Below are 21,561 nucleotides of genomic sequence, written 5' to 3'. Positions count from 1 at the left end.
ATCTTGTTTTTCATCTTCATGTTTCTTTCCCACATTCATTTGTTTTTATTGTAGTACTTGGAGCAGTAATAATTGAAAAAAATTGTTAAAGGTAAAATCAGCTGGAAAGAAGTTTCTTTGCGGAATAGTGAGAAAATAGCACCAATATGTCATAATTTTCCTCTTAAGTACACACAGAGACTTGTGTAAAAATGTAAAACTTTATTGATGCATTTTTCTTTCCTCTTTAGACAGTTAAGCTCTTCCTGATTACTAAAAACAACACGTTAGTGCTTGGTTCTCACATTTCTCAAGAATACTGTTAAAGAAACTGATGAGCTATTTGGCTGTGGTAACACTGCAGGCAATAGACTTGGCCAAAGCATTGCATGGGTACGCAAATACTTCTTTGCACTGATGATCTGTGATAGATAGCTTTTCCCTTACTTTCAACAATCATAAAAAGTAATGGAAAGGTGAATGTGGAAGGCAGAAAAGAACGTACCAACTTTACAGCAGCATACTGTGGCCACTCTGGTACCACAAGTGATATCATCTTCTCAGCTGTGCTTGGTGTGCAGCATCTCTGTAAGTAGAGAGTTACAGGGCAAATCTCCTTGAAGATGGCGCTGGTACAAATAGTCCTCAATTTGCAAGCTAATGCTGCGAACTTCAGGCAGCCGAAGAAGCAACTGGCCAAACTTGTCACAATGTCCTGGATGATTTTGCTGAGTGTACTCCATCAGCGCCCTGTTGACTCGCTCTTGAGTTTGCTCTACCTGCCTGCGGTTATGCACTGACTTCACATCTAGAGCAGAAAAAAACCCACACAACACAAACATAATTAACGTTGAACAAAAGCTACATTGGATATGTGTCTTCAAGGAAAATTGCTCACCGGGGTTAAATAGCACCAGGTATTTGAGACAGACAAACTCGTGTCTGTCCAAGTGGAGTGCCTTAAGTTTGGATACTAGGTCTTGGGTCCTTGATACCAGGCTACTCAGTGTCACTCCTGCCTGGGAAATGATGGTTGACACCTCAATCTGCATCAGAATAAGACAAAGAATGTGCTCATTATTACTTTCATTTCTTTGAAACATTTCTAAATGTAAGAATGCAGCATTTTAAAGTAGAAACCTGTTGTCCTGTGACCAGATATATGCAGCCTTCTTTGCCATACGTCACTTGTCTACATAAGTGATCTAGTACCAGCAGCTCACTCCAACAGCTCTGCAACAGCACCATTTGGTCTTCCACCTATTGGAAAGATTTTGTGTGTATTTGCAAATTAAAGATTATACTGGATGGCCTCAATTAAGGACGCATGCATGTTAAGGAACAAATGGGATAGATCTACTCTAACAGCTAATTAATCATTGTATCGCTAGAAAAGTGTTATTAATTTCATGTGTATCCCATGAGTTAATGGTTCCTCACCATCAGCTCCTTAAAGAGGGAACTGTTTCTGGCCCACTCCACTAGGCAAAACAGAGTCTGGTCAGCCATTTTGCACATAATGCTGAATGTATTCAGACGGTCGTGCTTGCCTCGGTTGGCCTGTTCTCTCTGAAGACTGGCCAGAACTTTGGCATTCAGCTGGCTCTCATCCTGTTCCCCTTCCAGCAGTTGGCTTAAGAAGTTAGGTGTAAGCGCTGATGATAGAGGGTTGGTTGGTGTTTGTGTGGGAGCCTGGGATACAGGAGTGGTTAAGCTTTTTGTTGAAGAGGGCGATGATTCTAGTGTACTTCTTGGTGTGAATGAGCTGTTTGGGGTTGAATCCACTGTATAGTTTACAGGAACTGGGCTGTAGCCAAAAGGCACTTCCAACTTCTCCTCAGGGTGTCCAGGGAAAGTGCAGTGGTACAGTCCAGGGTAAGGCAGGGATGGAGGAGTAAGACCTCTGTTTGTGTTCACAGTGCAGTTCAGAGACATGGGTTCACTTGACTGCCCCATGGAAGAAGTATACATGTGGGGTTGATTAACAGCTTCAGAAGTTAATGGATGACTGATGCAGCTGGTTACCACCTGGAGGTCATTTAGAGCGTGGGGACCATGTATTTGTCCAGTTTCTACCTTAATCCTGTAGGGATCAGTGTTTGACTGGTGATACACCTTTTGCTGTTTCATTTGTCTGTCCCGGCGGTAGAGGGGCCCAAATTTGTTCCTGCCTCCTCTCATACGATCTGCTCTGACCGCTGATGAGAGAACATCAAACAAATATTTAATTATAAACAAAAATATGTAAAAGATCATCTTTAAAAAATTACAATCTCACTCCATTTAGAGTTTGCAATCATTTACATAATTTACAATCTGGGTCAGCACTGCTTTATGAGTTCTTAGATAAGTCTCAAGGGAGGCAAAAAAAACAACCTTGCGTATCAGTGAAAGAGAAAGCCTGTTGCAACTGAATGGTCTACAAATTAGCTGTGAATGAAGTGGTGGCAATTTGGTGTACCTTCTTTCTTCATACCCACAGCTAAACACTTCTGGAAGCGGCAGAATGGGCAACGTTTTCTCTGAGAAAGGTTCATGGGGCACCTCTGTTGCTCTGCACAGGTGTAATGTTTGTTGTTTTGCACTGAACGTTTAAAGAAGCCCTGCAAAGAAAATGAGAGAGAGGGAACCTTTATGCACACCACAAAACCATAGATATCTACATGTGCATCATTATTGTCGTAGAACTACGGGACATGTATCTCTTAATATATCTGTAGTACCAGATTATAGCTACCTGGTGTTTAATTCAAAACCATTAATGTGTTATTTATTGTGGACTCATAAGTCACTTTGGTTTTGCAGTTAACAAAGCTAAGATGACTTTTGGTGGCATAACAGAATGCATATTTTGCACTGCCCAAACCTTATCCTTTACCTTGCAGCTCTCACAGGTAAGAAGTCCATAGTGGTATCCTGACACTTTGTCTCCACAGACAGGACAGTTGTCCTCTGAGTCCAGTCTACTCTCTGCCTCTGTCTTTTGCTCCTGAGCTGAGGACCAGTAATATTTAATGACAAGATTTACATTATGACACAAACTTCACCGTTTGAGGGTGTTCTTCTTCTTCTTCTTCTTTTTTAAACAATGTTTTGTTTCAATGATATGCAAAGCTACTGCTTAAACTGAATACACTTTTCATATCAAATATGTGATGTATATAATATGTTGGAAATTAGTATATTTGGTAAGGTTGCAAGGAATCATGTGTGCCGTGCCAAGTATAATATTTCAAGTCATCTAAAACAGGAGGATAATTAGCAATCAGACATGAGTTAGAATTTTGTAAATCCTGAGTGGCTAAAGAGACTAGAATGCTGTGCTGCTGAAGTGTAAAAGTGTCATCTAACAGGGTTTATTGCCCAGCTGCTGAAAGAACAGTGGGCAGGACCATCGCTTTGCTGTAGACAGTACCTTATCACTGGGCTTGATTTGCTTGACTATGATCACAGATATGACCCTTACATAATATCCAGAACTATTCTCTCTATCTCCTCTATGACAGAAGGGAATCTTCTGGGAACCACTTTAAAACCTTTTTGTTTGTTTTGTTATTCTAAATGTGTTTTTTCAAATGAAAGTGACTACTGTTTTTCATAATATACATTCACAGACAATGTTAAAACCTGCTTCAACTTTCAAAGTATGAACTTTTTAACACAGGTAGTTTCACACAACATTTTTAAAATATATCTATTGACACCTACATACCAGTTCACTATTGACCCATAGCCACTTTCATCTAGTACTCACATGTTGATGATCCCTCCAAATTGATCAAATCCTCTTGATAGTTACCAGGGTGGTGAACAAGAGGCTGGTGCTGCTGTAGGTGATAACCTGGTAGGTCCATTTTAATAAGTGGGACATTGACTCAGCCCAGTTTGAACTTCATTGTAGCAGAGATCAGGAGACCGCAGACACTGCAGGTGGCAGGTGAGCAGGCCCAACCAGCGGCTGTGGACTGATCTTGTTTAAGGCCTACATGTGGACTTCGATCTATAGTGAGTGTCATAAAACCTCTCCTGATTGGCACTCCTACCAGCTAGTCTGTCAGCAAGCAAGCCAATCAACCACACATAGGTTGATAAGTCAAATAGCCACCTGCTGGAATCTTCCTGTAGTGAAATCATGTCAGTATCATTAAGGTACTCTGAGCTCACCTGATAAGAATCATTTAGTACACATAATCACTTTATTCAAACTACAGACATTCTGATTTTATTTGTCATTCCCTCCATTATACTTGTAATTCTGAGCTGATAATGTAGGGTTTGGGTGAATGAAGATCTGATGCTAGGGTCAGTGTTATATAAAAGACTCAAAATGAATTTGCAGTGACATGGAAATATAATTACACAGGTTTTACCTGCAGAATGCATTGATAATTCTATGCAAAGATGTATTCTAAATTAAAAGAATAAGGAGGAATTTATGCCTTTATTGCCTTTATGAGCAATATTTATTTAAAAGAGTATCAACAGAATTATTTAACTTTTGGATAGTTTGATGAATTGGTTACCAACCTAATGATCAATCTCTTTCAAAGAGCCATAGTGTTGAAAATGAGAAATTTAGTATAGTAGGATTTCTTTGTATTCTTTTAAAATGTAATTATTGGTCCATTTAACCTCTTTATGTAGTGTTATTTATTTAAAACCCATCTCAGAGTTGTTTCATTTAATTAGTGTGTAATGTCAAAGTAATTAGCTGACAGACATCTAGAATGACATCCCAGAAATGTAGTGGGGTATTTGTATTTGTATAAAGTAGTGTTTCCTTTAAAGTATGCATCGGTGGATAATTAAGTAGCAAACAATGTATCTCCAACAACAGCAACATTATATATTCTTAGTATAACATGAGAAAATCCTTTCAGAGAAGGAGAAACTACAGACAGCAATTGTAATATCCAAAATTTTAAACTATGCTACAGGTAATAAGAGGCTACAAAGCAGTAAAACGCATTAGAATGTTTTCGTGACCTTTATTCCAAAGCCAAGGGCAGGTGGTCATGGCACCCATTAACTAGTAAACAAATTATGACATTCCAAAGAAAAAAAAAGGGGTCTCTTTACTTTTCTAAGTGGCATGTTAAGCTCCAAGGGTGTAGATTTGGCATGGGACATGTCCCCACCAATATCCAGCGATTATTGAATTGTCCCCACCAATAATTTGATCTCTTCGAGTAAAGAAAAACAAATTAAAAAAAAAAAGCGATCTGTCAACGTCTCATTCACCCAGCGGTGCAGAAAAAGTTAAATTACGTTCTCTACTGGAGTCCTACGTCATGTGACAAATATGGCCAATGTGATTGGCTGTGCCTTTCAGGGAGCTCTGTTTAGTTTTAGCAGCGGCAATCCTGCGCTGCGAGGACCTGCAAGGAGGAGAGGAGGATGGCAGCAAAAAGAACCTGGATATAAGAAAGTATTTTTCAAAGAAACCTGTAAGTCACTTAAAGTCGAGTTCACTCATAAAACCTGTCCATCATAATAAAGTTACAGGCTATGCAAGGCAATACATGCCAACTCTCCCGTTTTTTCTCGGACAATCCCGAATTTCAGTGCCCCTCTTATTACTCTTTCTGGGTTGCAAAATAAACTTTTACAATTTTTTCAGGCGAGAATGTAGCTGTGCAAACTTCAAATATCTGAACCGGGGAGAAGAGCAAACTCCCGGCACATCGTTTTAGCCTTTGGCCCACGTCAGTCTAAAATTGTATGTAACCATGAATAACGTGTTACCATGTCCACTAGGAGAGACTGGACAGTATAGATGTAAAACAAATATGCCAGCAGTTTATCTCAGTTAATGAGAGGAGAAGGCCTGTGTTTGGCTCCTTCACATAGTGGACACTGAGTTGTTGTGTGGGACACCAGTAGTCCATGTCTGTTGCTGTAACAGTAGTTCATGTTTAGAGTAAAACATCCCAGCTCACTGACTTGATAGGGGCAATAGTGTGCCTAAAATGTTGCATAATTTTGCTAAGAGATCTGTTACTTTGTGGTAATCTTAGATGAGTAGTTTTATGGGCAAAAACCACCAGGTCATTCAGTGTTCCCTTAGTGCTAATGTATCAGAGATGTTGGTGTAGTATAACTGAAGAAATGTTGTTAAGTCCTTAAAGTCATATTCTTTTATTGTCATGACTGTATTTTAAGCTATTTTTATTTTTGTATGATACCTGATTTATATGGAATATGGTTGAAGTAAACTAAAGTATAAAATACTTAGTCAGTCATTTGTTTAATAGTAATTTAACATTATATAATTCACATATAAAACTATGAATTGTAATTTTAAATGGTTTAAAAGCATGTAGAATAACATATGTACCGGTAAGCAAGTATATCTCTCCCCCCCCCCCCCCCCCCCCCCCTTTTTTTTTTTTTTTTTTTATCAAGAAGCAAAGACGAAAAGGAAAAAAAGGGCTCGGTGGTTGAATCATCCGTCCCCACCAATACCAAAACCAAATCTACCTTGTTAAGCTCACAGCCTTTGTTCAGTGTCCTCCTTCCTTCATTTAAATGCAAAGTACTGCAAAAGTAGCTAAAATATGCAAAGACTGAAGCCCTGGGAAGCGTTTGGAATTCTGGATGCAGTTGTGCAGCCTAATAGTGTCATCTAGTGGCATTGAGTAGTACTGCTAAACACGACTGCGATTGGATACTTGTGGGTTATTTTTTTCATTCAGTATTGTCACTGCAGCTGTTGTAAGATCAACAGAGGTGGATTGATTAGAAAGAATCAAGAGTCAATGCTTAAAGTTTTATTAAAAGAAGGAAATCACAGACAAGCTGCTGTTAATCCACAGGTATACGGTGCATTCAGCTTATATTTTTGCATGGGTCTTACAATTCACAGTGAGTCAATTAATCTGTTTCCTCACTGCTTTTTTCTTCACACACCGGCTCATCCTCAGCAACAAACCAGACCTCGTTGTGGCGGTTAAACATCCTCATTGGACTGCAAGAAACATGAAAGACCACACAGAAACACGGAACACAGGGACGCACACAGACACAGATTCACATTAGAATAATCAAGAAAATAGTTTAAACTGAAGCTGTTTTTGATGATTTCGTTCACATGTTTTTCTTCTAATGATGGAGATTACTTTACCTGTTGTATCCAACAGCACAGTGGGATCCTTTTTTGTATTTTGCTTTAACTGAATCAAGAGTTTTACTCAGGTCATTAGCATTACTGCTGTCAGAAAAGGTCGTCATCCATCCTCCGTAGCTATATGCATACACTTTCATATCTGGAGTGTCAGTGATGTACACCTGCAAATCATGATGAAACTATCTGTCATCAAATAATTTCCTATTAAATATTTGCCACTATTTTTTTAGTTTAAAAAACATACGTCTGAATTAGTAGGTTTGGGAGGATTTTCCTGATGTTCCGTCGGCAGCAGGAAACTCATTGTGTAGGTGCCCATTTGCCAAAATCTCTTGTCTGGTATTTTCACCACAACAGGACTGGTCATTTGAATTTTCTTTCCTGAATGCAAACACAAATATGTTTTTTGGGAACTGAAACAAACATCACAACGAAGAAGCACACAAAATGAAGAAAAGAATATAAAAACACGCAGGTTTTCTTACTAAAATATCCAATAAAACCACGAGACTACCACTGCTCCCTGAATATAACCAAATACAGTAATTATGTTTGGTCAAAGGCCATTTTAAATTTAGACGTGTCACGTGTTCAAAACTGGCTTAAAACCCTCACTATATATAGATTGTATTTTATGAAAAGAAACCCCATTTACAAATAGCTGTTATCTGTGTTCATATACACGGGGTTAATAGAGTATTGAATGTGAAACACAATTAGATAAACACATACGCACCCATCTGGTTCTCACCACTGATGTATTTGAACAGTCGATTAAATGCTACTGGCATTGCCATTTCCATGAAGAAGGATTTCTCATTAGTTGAGACCCATTTCACAGAGTCATAGTGACGCACCTGAAATACATGAACAAACATATTTTAACTGGTGTTTTTATAACTTTGCTACACCTAAAATATGAAAAAAATATTTTACCTCATAATCCTTGGTCTTACAAATCAAATCGAACAGCAGGCACTCTGGTGTCTCAGTGCAGAAGCTTAACTCAGAGGAGTTGCTGTGAAGTTACAGAGGAAAATGCTTTTTAAAGAAGTTTTACAAGTCCATAGCAACAACTACCTGCGATAGGTATTGACTAAAACTGTGCTCACTGTCTTCAGTTCAAATTCAGGTCTCTTACCCAACTCTAGCTTCAGCTGTTAGAACCAGAAGAAAACAAACAAGTCCTGAAACAAAAATCCTGAAAGGCACATTTAAAGTTACTTTGCTTGTCTATTTGATTTACTTCTTACATTATATAGGGTTATTTGCTTTAAAGACCTTGTGGAAATTAAAATTGTACTTACATCTTGGCTGACTGTTGTCTGCTTTCAAAAATGGAATGTCTGCAGTCTTGTCCAGTGCTCTGCTTATAAAGAGCTGGTTATGAAAACTGACCACTCCCTAAAGCTAGAACACAAAACATCCAAAGGAGTAACAGAGGGACTACAAAACAGTAACAAGAGAATCTGGCAGGAATTATGTGCTGCTTAAATGTTATGAAACCTCTTTCATAACATCCAATAACATCTATCAAATTCAGATGATTAGGAGATGAAATATTATCTCTACTATTCTGTACCAGAGAGTTACACAGTACAGCATTTAACATAAGCCCTCAGAGTGGAGCTAATATTTTTCACTAATTTTATGCAACATCAGGTGAGGGTAAATTAGACTAGTGTTAACAGTTTTGTAACACAGAACATCAGGAACATAAAATATAACAAAATAAGGATAATTAAATAAGTTTCAGATCCAGTGGCTAAACTTTGATATAAGTAAAATTACCTTTGCAATAATGATTAGTATTAAGTGGAATTAATATTAGGTTCAAACTTGAACAAATCGGATCCCAAGAGTGCCACAACAGTCTGTACAAATTGTGACTGAACATCATGTGAAGCATTAGCTCAAATATTCAAAATGAATAGTTCTCATGCAGTATTATTTTCTTTCACATTGTGAAAGAATGTCTTAGGTTACCCCCTGGCACTGGTATACACATTTAAACAGAGACAAGGAAGTACCTGAGACATAATGATGAACCATATTAGTGTTCACGTCTCAAGAGAATTCACATTGTACCTTTTGTTGGTACAGATCGTGTGATATGTGTTTTGTACCCTCAGAACCTGAATACAACAGAAACTTGGATTTAAATGTTTGTCCTTTTGTTAAGAAAAAGAATACAAAAAAGAGAAAATCCTTAAACTTGAGTATTGAGTTAGTTGTTGGTCTTATTGTTGTAAGTCTGCAGTTCTTGCTGGTTGACTGTTATGTAGCTACTGGGATACTTAATCCAACCCTTGTTCTTTCTAACTGTAAAGCAAATAAACATCTGTCATGCAAGAAGTAGTAATCCTAAACTGAACCCTTTTTCATCTTAATAGTGCCGTGAGCCCACAGTGCGCAGTGTGGTATTTCCTTCCTTTTACTAGTCTGAAAGGACCCATCTGGTTCTGCAGATGTGTAGAGTATATTTAAAGCATTTGAGCATGAAGGTTTTTTTTGGGTTTTTTTACGTGTGCGTTCAAGCTGACTGGTTTGCCCAAGAGGAAATAGTCATTGCTATCATTCAAAGCAGTGTGAACCCTATAAATATTATAAAAAAAATAATATGATTTTATTCTTTTCAGGACCAATTCATGTAACTTGAAACAAATGTCTCCACTTCTAAACATGCACTTCCACGTTATTGTCTGTCATAGTTACCTCTTATAAATGCTAATGTAAACTTTAGGGTGAACCTCGCGCCAAATAACCTTTTCTTTTCACAGAAAAATACAAACAGTCACTAAACTAAACTCTAGGAATCCTTATTTATGATTTTCTTGTTTGTCATTCATGACAAGTAAGTTTATAATTTATAGACATAATGCCTTATAAATGTATGCTAAACTGACAGGAGTTGGAAAAACTCTCTTTGTAAAAATGTCCTTTAAATACTTATTAAGAGCACATTTCCTATTGTTATGCAACAGCTGAACGGTACAATGTTTTCCCCTGCCAGGGCAGAATATCAGAATATAGCACAAATGATTAACCTTACAGCGACATTACTTCACGTGACTGTATGTATATATGTATATACTCAGAAAGATATACAATTTTCTCTTTGCCTTGCCTGTGACACTGTGTTTTTGTCTGTGGGTAAAAACTTTTTTAAACACAGCCCTTCTACGCAAATACTCATATCCATCCATTGGATATTCTCAGCATTTGCACCTCAAATATAAACAGACATTAGACGAGATTCAGAAAAACTGCTTCATTGAAAAGAGTGATTTGAAACTAAGGAAAAAACACCAAGTATGTTGTGCAACTTCATAGATCCTGTAACACTAACACATTATTACTTCACCTTTTTGAGTCAGTTGCTGAACTATTTTCAGTAATGCGTACTGTAACCATTTCATTATAGCGGTAACCTCTGAAGCCTGTCGATGTAACCTCCAGCTCTGAGTTCAGGAAAACAAGTGTGACCTATAGTGGTTACAATGACGAACTGCAACAGCATTTTAAATAAGGGTATGAATGTGGTATTTTCCATGGACTACAACAGGAGACCTAGATCTCGTTTTACAGTAAACTTTGTTAACCATCGTTTTTTTTTTAGAACATTTCGATTTACATTTATATAATTAATTAACATTTTTAAGGGCATAAGGCTGCTACAGGAGCAGCAACAACCACGGCGTGGCTGCTGTTTTCAACGGAGCTGCTGTTGGCTAAAAAAAACTACAACACCCATGTACTGCGTCGGCCTGACTGACCTTAGATAATCACTGGGCTTATGTAGCCGTGTCCCAGTCTTGCCTCTGCTCTCCGAATGCTGCGCTACGAAGTTGAGTGAGCTACTAGTTTATTACTGTCTCTTTATTTCTCATATCCACTGTTGTGAAGAAAGCGCTGTTCGCTCCACAGGTTGGTATATTACAATATCAACTACAAAGAAAACTACATGCCTCTAGGGTTCGACTTGAATGTGGTTAACTCGTCCTGTAGGGATTTACAGCGTCTGCTGCAGGCTATTCATTCTGCAGTGATAGTTTATGTTGACTCACTACAAATTGTATACCAAGTACTTTGCTTTAGCACAGTGTACTTTATTAATTAGCATTGAACTGTTATAGTGTAATTATACTTAAATGTGTTACGGAAAAAATATTGTAATTTTTTATTTTAATAAATTTCTCTTGGGATGCCGTGAGACTTAATATATAACTACAAAGCAATACTATCTTTAAAAAAACAAACAAACCCTAATGTTAAGAATTATTACACTTGGTCTCTAAACGTGTTATTCTATTCTCTTCATAATACCGCTTCTTTAAAATAACTCTTTATAATATGTCCTTATGTGAATATCTGTTGGTTCCATTCTGAATAAAAAGGTGTTGGGCTTTGGTAAGGCAGACAAACATTCCAGCACACATTAAGCAGATTAGCGCCAATGTAATCTTTTAACAAATAACAAAGGCACTCTAGTCTTAATATCACTTCACATGGACACACAAGAAGTGACCTTTTGTTAAAATTTTTTTTAAGTTAATTAGTAAATTGTCAACCAGTGCATTATGTGAGTGATCAGTTTTTGCTGTTTTATATATATATATATATATATATACATACATACATATTAAAAAGAAGTATTTAACAGTAACATTTCTTCTTTTTATCCAATTCATGGTAAAAAACAAAACAAAACTCCAACTAAGCTAGATGTATATGCCAATAGAGTGATTACTACAAAGACTTTACATTGGCTGAAGAATATTCCTTTAATAATATCTTTAATAATATTTCTCTTTTCTCAACGTTGTTTGACTGACCAGTCAAGACCACCTGAACCTTTAGGTCAAAGATCAACAAGCATGGCAACCCGGAGGGTGCTGGTGACTGGGTGTTCTTCTGGCATTGGCTTGGCTGTGGCTGCACGGCTGGCCAAAGATGAACTGAGGCGGTTTAAAGGTCAGCTGATCAGTCCTTGCTTATAGTACAGGTAGGTGGTAGAAGTAACCATCATTGCTGACAGTCAGTGTGTTCCCTCTTTATCTGAGGCAGTGGTTGCCACCATGAGAGATCTTGGGAAACGGGGACCCTTGGAGAAAGCAGCAGGCGATTCCTTAAACAAAACCCTCGAAATCAAAGAGTTGGATGCCTGCTGTGAAACTTCCATCAAAGAATGTATTAACAGCTTGCCGAACAGACGGGTGGATGTTCTTGGTCTGTTTTTCCTCCATCTTGTAGATAAGCTTTAATTGAATTCAACATTTCTTTTTACAAGTATACAGTTTGAAAGCATAGTGTATTCTGTTGTTACAGTAAACAATGCTGGTGTTGGCATGATTGGGCCGCTGGAGTGCCAGAGTATCGATGCAATGAAGGAGCTGTTTGACACAAATTTCTTTGGCCTGGTGCGTCTGGTGAAAGAGGTGTTGCCTGACATGAAGCAGCGACAGAGTGGCCACATTGTGGTGATGAGCAGTGTCATGGGACTACAGGGTGTGTTTGTTTGTGCTGATAAAAAACTTCAGAACATGCATACAATGTAGAAAAAACTAAAAGCTAACATCTTTCATAATATTTCCAACCAGGACTTCTGTTCAACGATGTCTACTCTGCATCCAAATTTGCTGTGGAAGGATTTTGTGAAAGTCTGGCAGTGCAAGCAATGAAGTTTAACATCAAGTGATTACATGTCCTGAAACATACTACAGCATTAAAAATGCAGCCAGCCCACAACTAAAACTTGAGTTATCAGTAAGCCCACATTGGCAAAATATTAAAAACTTAATGAGTGTAAAGGGACAGTGGTCTTAATGTTATGTTTTTTTTATATCCTTGTTCAAAGGACAACTCTAGTAGAACCTGGCCCTGTGGTGACGGAGTTTGAAAGGAAAATGTACGAAAGTGCTGAGAAGATGGATCTATCAGGGACGGATGAAGAGACTGCCAGGATATTCAGGGAACTTTACCTTCCATACTCTAAAGAAATCTTTACTTCTTTAAGTCAGACACCAGAGGAAGTGGCTGAGGCAAGTGGTTAAAATTGTGTTTTTAAAGGTACGGTAAAATAACATGTTTTTTAGTGAAAATTTATGAATGGGCCTGAAGCTCGGTCCTCTCTGGCACAGAGAGGCTGCCGGGAGAGCCCGCGGGCACGCCACTACAACCCCCTCTGGCCTCTGCTCCGTAGCTGCTGGGTGACCTCTCGTTTGGGGCTCTACTCAGCTCTTCCCAGGAGGGTGGCACGGTTCCCCCCTTTTGGTGGTCCTCCTCGGGTCCTCGTACTCTGGGGCCTCTGGATATCTGGGGCCTGGATCTCCTCCATACCTGCTTCATGCCCTGGGGGACGGGGCTGTGCCTCCCCACACTCCCCAGCAGATCGTTACATGGAGAAACCTTTGGAATACAAGCATGCTGATCCACACAGGTGTGCACACAGGTGTACACACGGGTGTTCACAGACGCGGACTACACCTTTCTTGGCTGCTGCCTCAAAGCACATTGTGCGCTGTCTATCTTGCGTGCTGCACAATATCGTTTAATGTTTAGTATCTACTGTTATCTACTGCTAGCTAGTTTATGGTGATGGTGCTGTATTTATTATGTTGCTCTTTTTTTTGTTTGCTTTCTCTTCTGTTTTTTTTTCTCCATACAGGTGATCCAGGTGTTTTGTTTGTTTTTCTTTCTTTCTGCCCCCCTTTCTCACCGTCTCTTCTCCCCTCTGGTTTTCTTTCTCTCCCTCTCTTTCTTTCATTCTTTCTCCCTGTCCTATCCCCCAGTTATGTCTGTCCCGTTTGTAAAATAAATACATAATTATAATAAAGGTCAATCAAATGGACCAATATGGCAAGGCCATGATGATCCACTTGGTAAAATAAATCCGCTTGGCATCTTTCTTGGCCTTAAGACAACAATTCTGATGGCTAAAGATCCAAACGGGAAACAAAAAAAAAGAAAACTTATGAATGTTTTAATTTTTTTGCTTTTATTTTTCAGCAAACAGTTAACGTGATCACAGCCAAGGACCCTCCTCTGCGTCACCAGACCAACAAAGTGTACATGCCCATGACTGCCCTCAAGCATGCAGATCCAACTGGCCAACTGCCTCTGCACACATTCTACAAGATGATCTTTAAACATGACCGCGTGTTTAGTGCTACGCTGGGGGTTCTGCGCCTTCTGCAGAGGAGGGCAGGAAAGAAATGATTCTGTGAATATGAGGATTCTATTGTTGCACAGATTAGAAGTATTATTCACGTGAAGATAATTCTCGAGAGCGATAGCTATGACTTTATTATATTATATTTTATTATATTATACTATATTATTTTATTTGTAACACCCAACTGTAAGGTGATATATAGTTTCTTTCTGAGCAAAAGTGTTTATCATTTTATCAGTACAGTAGTAACTGAAAAAGTTGTGTTTATTACTAATTTGTGTAATATTTATGTACTTAACTGTCTACTAAGATTTCTGTCATACTCTTAATTTTAGATAAAACAAGAACTACTACACTGTAATGATGCTAACAAAATCTAAACGCAAAACTATTAAAACGATGTACTTGATTATATAAATTACATGCCTTCGATTTAACCTTTTTGCAGATATAATACAAGAGTTGAGTCGATCTTAAAATAAATGTTGTGAATGCAAATAATAAAAGAGCAATGATTTAACATTTGAAATTAATGTTTGGGTCTCACCTCCACTGCAATAAGTTCCTGTGAATAGTCCTAATTGTATTTTGAGCAATCCTAGAGGTAAACATAATGTGGAAAATATGTTTGGATAATTCAGTAACAGTGCCATCACATAGTTTGTCTAGCATAGCAACTCGAACAGGAGGTATCCAAAACTTTGATGTAAAAAGAGTGGACATTTGTACATTAACATTAAATTTATGTTAACTGTTAACTAACGTGTAAAAAAAATCAGTCACAGCCTCAGCTTGAAATAATGCTAAATGAAGTACATTTTATTTTTGTCCTTTTAGTACACAACAATCATTTTAGAAACAATATTTCTCAAGCAATGATCTACCCAGAACAAACATATTTACAAACAGAACTTGAGAGATTGAAATGTACAAAACACTTAGTGCGGCCTGGTAGAGAAATTGTAAAACAAGTTATATATAAAAATAAACAAATAAACAGCCAAAAAACTGTTTTCATTTTAAGTAAGATGTGAACTGGACTGTGAACATGTTTCTCAGGTCTGGAAGAACAGTATCTGATTCTATAATGAACAGAATAAACAATAAATGAAAGATATAATAAGTCTATGACACACTAAAGTGGTGGCCAACTTATTTCTGTTCATGTTGTCACAAAATAAACATGCGAAACGTACTTTTGTAAAATTCTACTATTATTATCTGACTTTATGTTGAAATGCCCACAAAATGTTAAGGATGTCACAATGAAATAAAAGACTTGGTCAACTCTCGGTTAGCTAAATGACAGTGTCATCTCAGAATTTAGCAAAAAAGTTATAGGGAACAACACTACATGGTAGTGTTTTTTTCCTTGGGTCTATTTTAACATTCATCTTAAGATGCAACCACATAGCCCCTGGACTGATACTACTGTAGATGCAGGGGCACTATCCCACTGCATGCCATAAAACACCTCCCTGAGGAGTGACAGGGCATAAGCAGTTACAACCCAGTAGCCACGCCTTCATGCTGACCACTACATCACAAGGTGAGAGTGCCACCGAGATCTTAACTGCTGCAAATAGTCCATTTAGTCTGCTCAGGGACATCACAAGCTTAACAAATTCTGCTAGTCTGTGTTCTGTTCTGTGCTGGATCCCACTGAGTGGTGCAGAATCCAGACTCAATAAGACCAGCAACATGGAGGAATGTTTTGCAGGGAAGACTAAAGAAAATAGCAGCTGATACAAGCAAAGCTTAGCATATCTGAAATGGTGTTTAAAAAAAATATACAGAATATAAAGCAAAGTAAAACATAACGGCAGTGAGCGGCTGATTTTATAGGCAAAACAGTTCTGTTTGAAACATATTTCTTTTAACGTGAATATAAACATGCCTTAAAACTGAAGCTATCAAGGTTGGCAGTACATATACTTCAGTGTCAGTAAGAAGCTACAAATGGAAGCATTAACTAAAACTTTACTCTGTTGACCTCATTTTGAAAGGCGATAAAGAAAATTACCATGGATTAAATGCCACCCATATATTATAAATATCCATTTTAATCATTTTGTACCGGACCCACACTTGCTCTATTGGGCTGGTCGTTTGAAGTGCTTTAGAGACACTTATCTACATTCTTGTTCATAATACTAATATGGAAAACCACAAATCAGCTGAAGATATCACAATTGCAGGGCAATTTTTGAAATGTTTTTGTTTTTCATTTCAATCTGTTTTTAATCTTGGGGTGACACTTTATATGAGAAGCTAGGACAGAGAAAAAGAACTAAAAAGTAGTTTAGATAGATAAAGACAATAAATAAAAATAAATGAATTCCCTTCAGCATTTCACTTTTCCTCTTATCTACTTTTAAATGTTTGTTAGTTTTTAGGAATGTCCCAAGTCTTTGAAATGAAAGACTTGGTTTTCTTCATATACTTTTTTTTATAATAAAAAACAAGTCCATCTGTGACAGAATTACTTCATTAAATTGTCTGCTGTTTTTTCAGACAACACACATATCCCTTTACTTTTTTTCTCTGCAAAATCGACCAGCAGACAATCCTCGTGATAAGCAGTCAATCCAAATCCAATGAAAATCTTGGAAACAGGCTGACACATAAAAACACAGACAGACCCCAAGAGCCAGTCCTCAAATTCTTTCACCCTTGGTCCATTTTCAAGCAGAGGCTATATGATCTTCATGCAAAAACTTGCATCTTGCCATTGGCCTCTGGAATTTGAGTAATTTGGGTCTGGGCAGGGACAGCAACTGCTGGGCTGGGTGTGGAATCCGACCAATCGGAGACGCAGTGAGGAGAAGGACTGGACCAGTGCTCAGGAGACTCTGGAGACGGTGTCAGGTAAGGGTGCTCACTGGGCAAATGAGGGTAATGCTTGGGTGTGGCATCCATTGTGGATGAATAGCTGTGCTGGGAGGGAGGGGTAGGGTAATCCTCCTTTCCTGCCATGCTACCACTAGGCTGGGAGGGGAGCGCCTGAGCTGGCTGAGCTGCTGATGTGGCTGCCTGGGGGACCTGAGCAGGAGGCTGTGGCTGGGAGGACTGCTGAGGCATCTGCTGCTGCTGGAAGAAGGCTGGTGGGGCCTGTGATGTCTGGGGTGTTGGTGGGGCGGAAGCCATGCTTTGCTGGTTGGTAATGTTGTGATTCATGAGCTGTTGCTGTGGTTGCTGCTGTTGCTGCTGCTGTTGCTCAGCAATCAAAGGCAGCTTTACGGGGCTTATAGTGGGTGTGGAGGTAACAGGTGTTGGCTGCAGCATGGGATTACGGTAGATCTGCTGTTGGTGCATCAGCATGCCCTGTTGCTGCATGGCTGGACTCTGGGGGTGCATGCCTGCCTGGCTGCTCTGCACAATATTCACTACCTGTTGACCACATTGGGATGAAGGGGGCATGCGATTGTGCCAATCAAAGGGCACGCTGACAGGACTGACCATGCCCATATTTAGCCCCATCTGGCTTGAATTCAGCACATAGCCATGGTTGATATCTGATGTCATAGAGACGCGTCCCTGCAAGGACATTCCTCCACTTCCTAGATCATTGAGTTGGGCTAGAGACACTGCAAAGGGGCCACCTCCCTCTAACATGCTGCCATGTACCATCGGGGTGTTTGGGACAGACACTGATGGGTGGAAAAGCCCTGGTGACTGCATGGCGACTGGAGACGTGGGGTTGGTGATGTAGCCAGCATTGCTAGCTCCCCCATGAGGTGAGTCCAGTGAGTCAACTGGGGACAGAGTAACTGAGCTCTCCAGTAAGGCACTCTGCATGTCCAGGGTTAGCTTCTTATTGCGGGCCTTCACTGACTCCTTCAGGCTAGCGGCATGCTGGCCTCCTAGGCTAGAACCTTTGGCCCCAGGCCGACGGTTTTTCTTACCCTGTGGGGTGTTCTTCAGATTAGGTAGAAAAGCGCTGGGAGGACACATAAGAGGAGACAAGGTGTGTCCCCCAGTGAGGTGGTGACCTGCTCCGCCATGGCCCTGGGGGCTCCTCACTGTGTTATATTCATCAAGAAGCTGTACAATGTCATGATGCATACGCTCTTGAGCAATGTCTCTTGGCAGCCTGTCCATATGGTCTGTGATTTCTCTGTTTGCAAAGTGAGCCAGCAACACCTTCACAGCATGACAGCTGCCCTCACGGGCTGCAAGAAACAGTGGGGTTTCCTCCTGAAAAAAGAAATAAAATTAACAGAGATTGTTAGATACAAACACGTATAAAGGTGCAGTTGTGAAAAAGTGTCTTAAAAACAATATAGAAGAATGACATACCTTAAGATCTTGCATATCTTTGTTTGCACCATTCTTGAGCAAGGCAATAGTGGCATCCACATTGTTGACGGCAGCAGCCCAGTGCAAGGCAGATTTACCTAAGACACAACAAACAATTCAAATTAAGAGAAATGATTTCAGTATAATGAATGCATTGGGAATGCATGCATTAGGACATGTGTGATAAATGGCACATACTTACCCAACTCATCAACTGCATTAACATCTGCATGGCACGTGATGAGCTCCTCTACCATGCCCTCTACTGCCAGCCGTGCAGCCAAGATTAGTGCTGTTGATCCGTCGTACATACGTGAGTCAAGATCCGTGGCTCGGTTTCTGATCAGAATCTAGAAGTGTGTGACAGATTAAATTTTAAATTTTAATTTATAAACAATTGAAATGTGCAAGAAATGTGCTACAGTATTCCAATCACATTCCGATGTAGCATATCAAATAACCAGTATGTGTTGATTACCTGGAAGACACCCTGTGCATCTGCAGCTACAGCAGCATGTAATGGGGTGCGTCCCGTGTTGTCCTGAGCATTGGCATCTGCTCCAGCATCCAGCAGCCTCTTGGCAGCATCAGCACGTGCGTAGCGAGCAGCCAGGTGAAGGGCTGTCTCACCAGTGCGGTCTGTTTGGGCTGCAAGGGATGCACCCTGGTAGATTAGGTCAGAGATGATGTTGGCAGAACACTCTTCATTCTCCTCCTCGTCTGCTACCTCAGACTCTAAGCCACCTCCACAGAATGATGCCAGCATCAGAGGTGTAAAACCATCTGTTAGGAGATGAAAACAGGCGTGCGTGAGTTAATGTCTATTTGGTTGCTGAATTATACTGTAAGAGGAAAGTATAAAAGTTATTTGCAAATGACAGTTTCAATTTGAAAACTTTACTTGATATCACTACCAACCTGGGCCTCGGACATTAACATCCATGCAGTCACTTTCAAATTCTCCTTGGGGTGGAGTGAGGGGCATGGTGGGAGGCACACGGATATCTGCAGCTGCAAGGTGATGCTGTGTCCACTGTCTGCAGTCCACTGTATCTTCAGCGTCTGAAAGCATACTTGGCTCCTCAACCTGAAATTACAGGAAAAGATTAAAAAAAGAGACAGAAAACATTTTAAATGCAAGTGGCTTAAAAACATACACACACAGACACACATACACACTCTTGTGCTTCTGTTTATGTAAACTGCAAAACACTTGCAAAACCGACCTTGAGCCTTTTTGGTTCTGGGCAGTCTGTATCTATCCACTGGTCACTATGATCTCCGAGGAGAGATTCTTCCACAGTTTTTGGCATGTGCCTGTTGGCAGATGAATAACAATGTAAATCCAAGAGGGGTAATATTTAATTAAAAAATGAAAGCACTTCAATTCAATTCAATTCAATTTTTATTATATACTCCCAAAATACAACAATACTTGCCTCAAGGCACTTATCATAACTTACTTCATTCCCAGAGCATCCTGGCCCACAGGTTCTCTGCGGTTTTTGTTGCTGCTGGGCTCCTTCTTGAGGAAGAAGCCTTCAGGGAACCACAGGGTGCTGTGCTCTCTTTTTCTGCGAGCAATTAGCATGCCTATGATAAGGATGACTAAAAGAAAAACAGAAGCTATCCCCACCACCATCAGATAGAAGGGTAATTCAACAATGGTGCCATTGATTTTTTCACCTGTGGGGAGAAGGAAAGACATAATTACACATTTGTAACTTATTAGTTGTAGTTCATTTGTGCATAATAAGTATCCCTACTCACCACGGACTTCTTTGAGGGGGTAGGGGAACTGGAGCCCTTCTACTGCTGACAGAGCTCCAAGGTACTCTGCAGCACTGTCAGCTGTTAAGAAGCAGTCCTCCGTGCATAAGCGGTTGTCTATTTCTACATAGACTATCGAGCTACAGAAACAGCAGAGAAGCAAGAGTTTAGTGTAATGTACAATCTACAGGAAAGGCTTAGGCTTTTATTTTACTGTATGCCTGACTGACCCAATGACTTCCAGTTCCCGCTTCATGCGTGCGCTTTCGCGGGTGTAGGGTTGGATCATAGCTTTTCCATTGCTGTCTAGCCTGAAACGGACTGAAGTGCGTAGGATAGCACTTAATTTCTGCAGAAAAACTGTCCCGGTGCGAAGAAGCTCCTCTGGAGGCATTAGAACAACCAAAACCAAGACGTTCTCAGCAAGTTTTTCTGCAACTTTCGTTGCACAGTCCAGGCCATCCCAACCACACTCTTCTGTGTTGCAGCCCTGGTCACATTTTCCATCAGCATAGTGGTCGATGCAATAGGCTTCATATATTGGACTGGAGATGATATAAACAGAAGGTTAAGCACGTGAAATTTTCTCAGTTCTGTAAATACTGGCGAGTATCCTTTAAACTGAAAATTTAAACTCACTTGCAAACTTTCTCCTTAGTTTTGCAGTCAAAGTTGTCATACAGACAGTCAGCGTTGTTACAGGACTTGTCACACTGGCTATTGTTGAAGACACGCCAGCAGTGTGGGTCTCCACATTTATCCCAGGGCTTCATCGCTAGAGAGCAGTCACCGCCGTCCCAGTGACAAGGCAATGAATTACATTGTTTGTCACAAAAACCATCTGCAGCTTTGGCATCACAGTCTGCCAGAGGGCATGAGGGGACTGGAGGGACAGTGGTTCTGCTGTGCTCACATCGTCTGCCCTTCCATCCACTGAGACACTGACAGTTGAAAAATGGGAAGCTGGTCTCTTCAGTGCATAGTCCTCCATTGCGGCAGGGCATGGCTGAGCACCCATCATTGCTGCGATGCTGACACTGGGGTCCACCATAACCTGGTAGACATGTGCAACGAGCCCCTCTTAGGGTAAGTGAACAGCTACCTCCGTTGTAGCAGGATAGCTCCCGACAGGACATGCTTCTTTCACAGTTAGGCCCTGCATAACCCTAAGAGAGACATAATTTTTGGAGGTTGATATATGAACCTTTAAATC

The 21,561-nt window shown here is 39.9% G+C and overlaps 4 protein-coding genes across 5 annotated transcripts in view; 1 reads left to right on the top strand and 3 right to left on the bottom strand.

Moving 5' to 3' along the window:
* Positions 1 to 213: 213 nt before the first annotated feature.
* Positions 214 to 4,176, bottom strand: nr5a5 (nuclear receptor subfamily 5, group A, member 5). Of its 2 annotated transcripts, XM_026164662.1 has the most exons (7): positions 3,734 to 4,176; positions 2,858 to 2,973; positions 2,441 to 2,582; positions 1,420 to 2,177; positions 1,120 to 1,239; positions 878 to 1,025; positions 214 to 787 (listed from the first exon to the last, which is right to left on the bottom strand). In XM_026164662.1, the coding sequence occupies exons 1-7, from the start codon at positions 3,831 to 3,833 to the stop codon at positions 540 to 542; spliced, it is 1,632 nt and encodes a 543-aa protein (XP_026020447.1). In that variant the 5' UTR covers positions 3,834 to 4,176; the 3' UTR covers positions 214 to 539. The 2 variants fall into 2 exon arrangements, with proteins under 2 accessions (XP_026020447.1, XP_026020448.1); XM_026164663.1 differs by lacking the exon at positions 2,858 to 2,973 and having other exon boundaries at positions 3,734 to 3,791.
* A 2,558-nt stretch (positions 4,177 to 6,734) lies between these two features.
* soul5 (heme-binding protein soul5) lies at positions 6,735 to 8,464 on the bottom strand. The gene is made up of 7 exons (XM_026164682.1): positions 8,413 to 8,464; positions 8,247 to 8,306; positions 8,042 to 8,123; positions 7,842 to 7,962; positions 7,350 to 7,486; positions 7,103 to 7,266; positions 6,735 to 6,946 (listed from the first exon to the last, which is right to left on the bottom strand). Coding segments are annotated over exons 1-7 (660 nt in total). The 5' UTR covers positions 8,415 to 8,464; the 3' UTR covers positions 6,735 to 6,852.
* Positions 8,465 to 10,894: 2,430 nt separating this feature from the next.
* Positions 10,895 to 15,571, top strand: LOC113020591 (retinol dehydrogenase 8). The gene is made up of 7 exons (XM_026164680.1): positions 10,895 to 11,032; positions 11,944 to 12,079; positions 12,173 to 12,334; positions 12,434 to 12,613; positions 12,706 to 12,799; positions 12,963 to 13,146; positions 14,114 to 15,571. The coding sequence occupies exons 2-7, from the start codon at positions 11,983 to 11,985 to the stop codon at positions 14,321 to 14,323; spliced, it is 927 nt and encodes a 308-aa protein (XP_026020465.1). The 5' UTR covers positions 10,895 to 11,032; positions 11,944 to 11,982; the 3' UTR covers positions 14,324 to 15,571.
* Positions 15,078 to 21,561, bottom strand: part of notch3 (notch receptor 3) — a 27,596-nt gene continuing 21,112 nt past the window's right edge. The window contains exons 24-33 of the mRNA XM_026164627.1: positions 20,988 to 21,514; positions 20,579 to 20,893; positions 20,349 to 20,488; positions 20,042 to 20,264; positions 19,805 to 19,895; positions 19,497 to 19,665; positions 19,057 to 19,361; positions 18,781 to 18,928; positions 18,579 to 18,676; positions 15,078 to 18,476 (exon numbers count right to left, since the gene is read on the bottom strand). Coding sequence (XP_026020412.1) covers positions 16,986 to 18,476; positions 18,579 to 18,676; positions 18,781 to 18,928; positions 19,057 to 19,361; positions 19,497 to 19,665; positions 19,805 to 19,895; positions 20,042 to 20,264; positions 20,349 to 20,488; positions 20,579 to 20,893; positions 20,988 to 21,514 — 3,507 coding nt within the window. The 3' untranslated portion in view covers positions 15,078 to 16,985. The remainder of the gene's footprint in view (positions 18,477 to 18,578; positions 18,677 to 18,780; positions 18,929 to 19,056; positions 19,362 to 19,496; positions 19,666 to 19,804; positions 19,896 to 20,041; positions 20,265 to 20,348; positions 20,489 to 20,578; positions 20,894 to 20,987; positions 21,515 to 21,561) is intronic.

This window comes from Astatotilapia calliptera, chromosome 4 (genome assembly GCF_900246225.1).
Source record: "Astatotilapia calliptera chromosome 4, fAstCal1.2, whole genome shotgun sequence".
Taxonomy (NCBI): domain Eukaryota; kingdom Metazoa; phylum Chordata; class Actinopteri; order Cichliformes; family Cichlidae; genus Astatotilapia; species Astatotilapia calliptera.
The sequence above is the reverse complement of the archived record's forward strand: the minus strand, read 5'-3'. Positions and strand labels throughout refer to the sequence as shown.

Coding starts and splice junctions, on each gene's coding strand:
- nr5a5 (XM_026164662.1), bottom strand. CDS start 3,833: ATGGACCTACCAGGTTATCACCTACAGCAGCACCAGCCTCTTGTTCAC. Junction 2,583..2,857: donor TTACCTGTGAGAGCTGCAAG/GTAAAGGATAAG, acceptor TTTTCTTTGCAG/GGCTTCTTTAAACGTTCAGT. Junction 2,178..2,440: donor TGTGGGTATGAAGAAAGAAG/GTACACCAAATT, acceptor TTCTCTCATCAG/CGGTCAGAGCAGATCGTATG.
- soul5 (XM_026164682.1), bottom strand. Junction 7,487..7,841: donor CAGTGGTGAGAACCAGATGG/GTGCGTATGTGT, acceptor GTTTGCATTCAG/GAAAGAAAATTCAAATGACC. Junction 6,947..7,102: donor TGTGCTGTTGGATACAACAG/GTAAAGTAATCT, acceptor TGTTTCTTGCAG/TCCAATGAGGATGTTTAACC.
- LOC113020591 (XM_026164680.1), top strand. CDS start 11,983: ATGGCAACCCGGAGGGTGCTGGTGACTGGGTGTTCTTCTGGCATTGGC. Junction 12,614..12,705: donor CAGTGTCATGGGACTACAGG/GTGTGTTTGTTT, acceptor ATTTCCAACCAG/GACTTCTGTTCAACGATGTC. Junction 13,147..14,113: donor CACCAGAGGAAGTGGCTGAG/GCAAGTGGTTAA, acceptor TTTATTTTTCAG/CAAACAGTTAACGTGATCAC.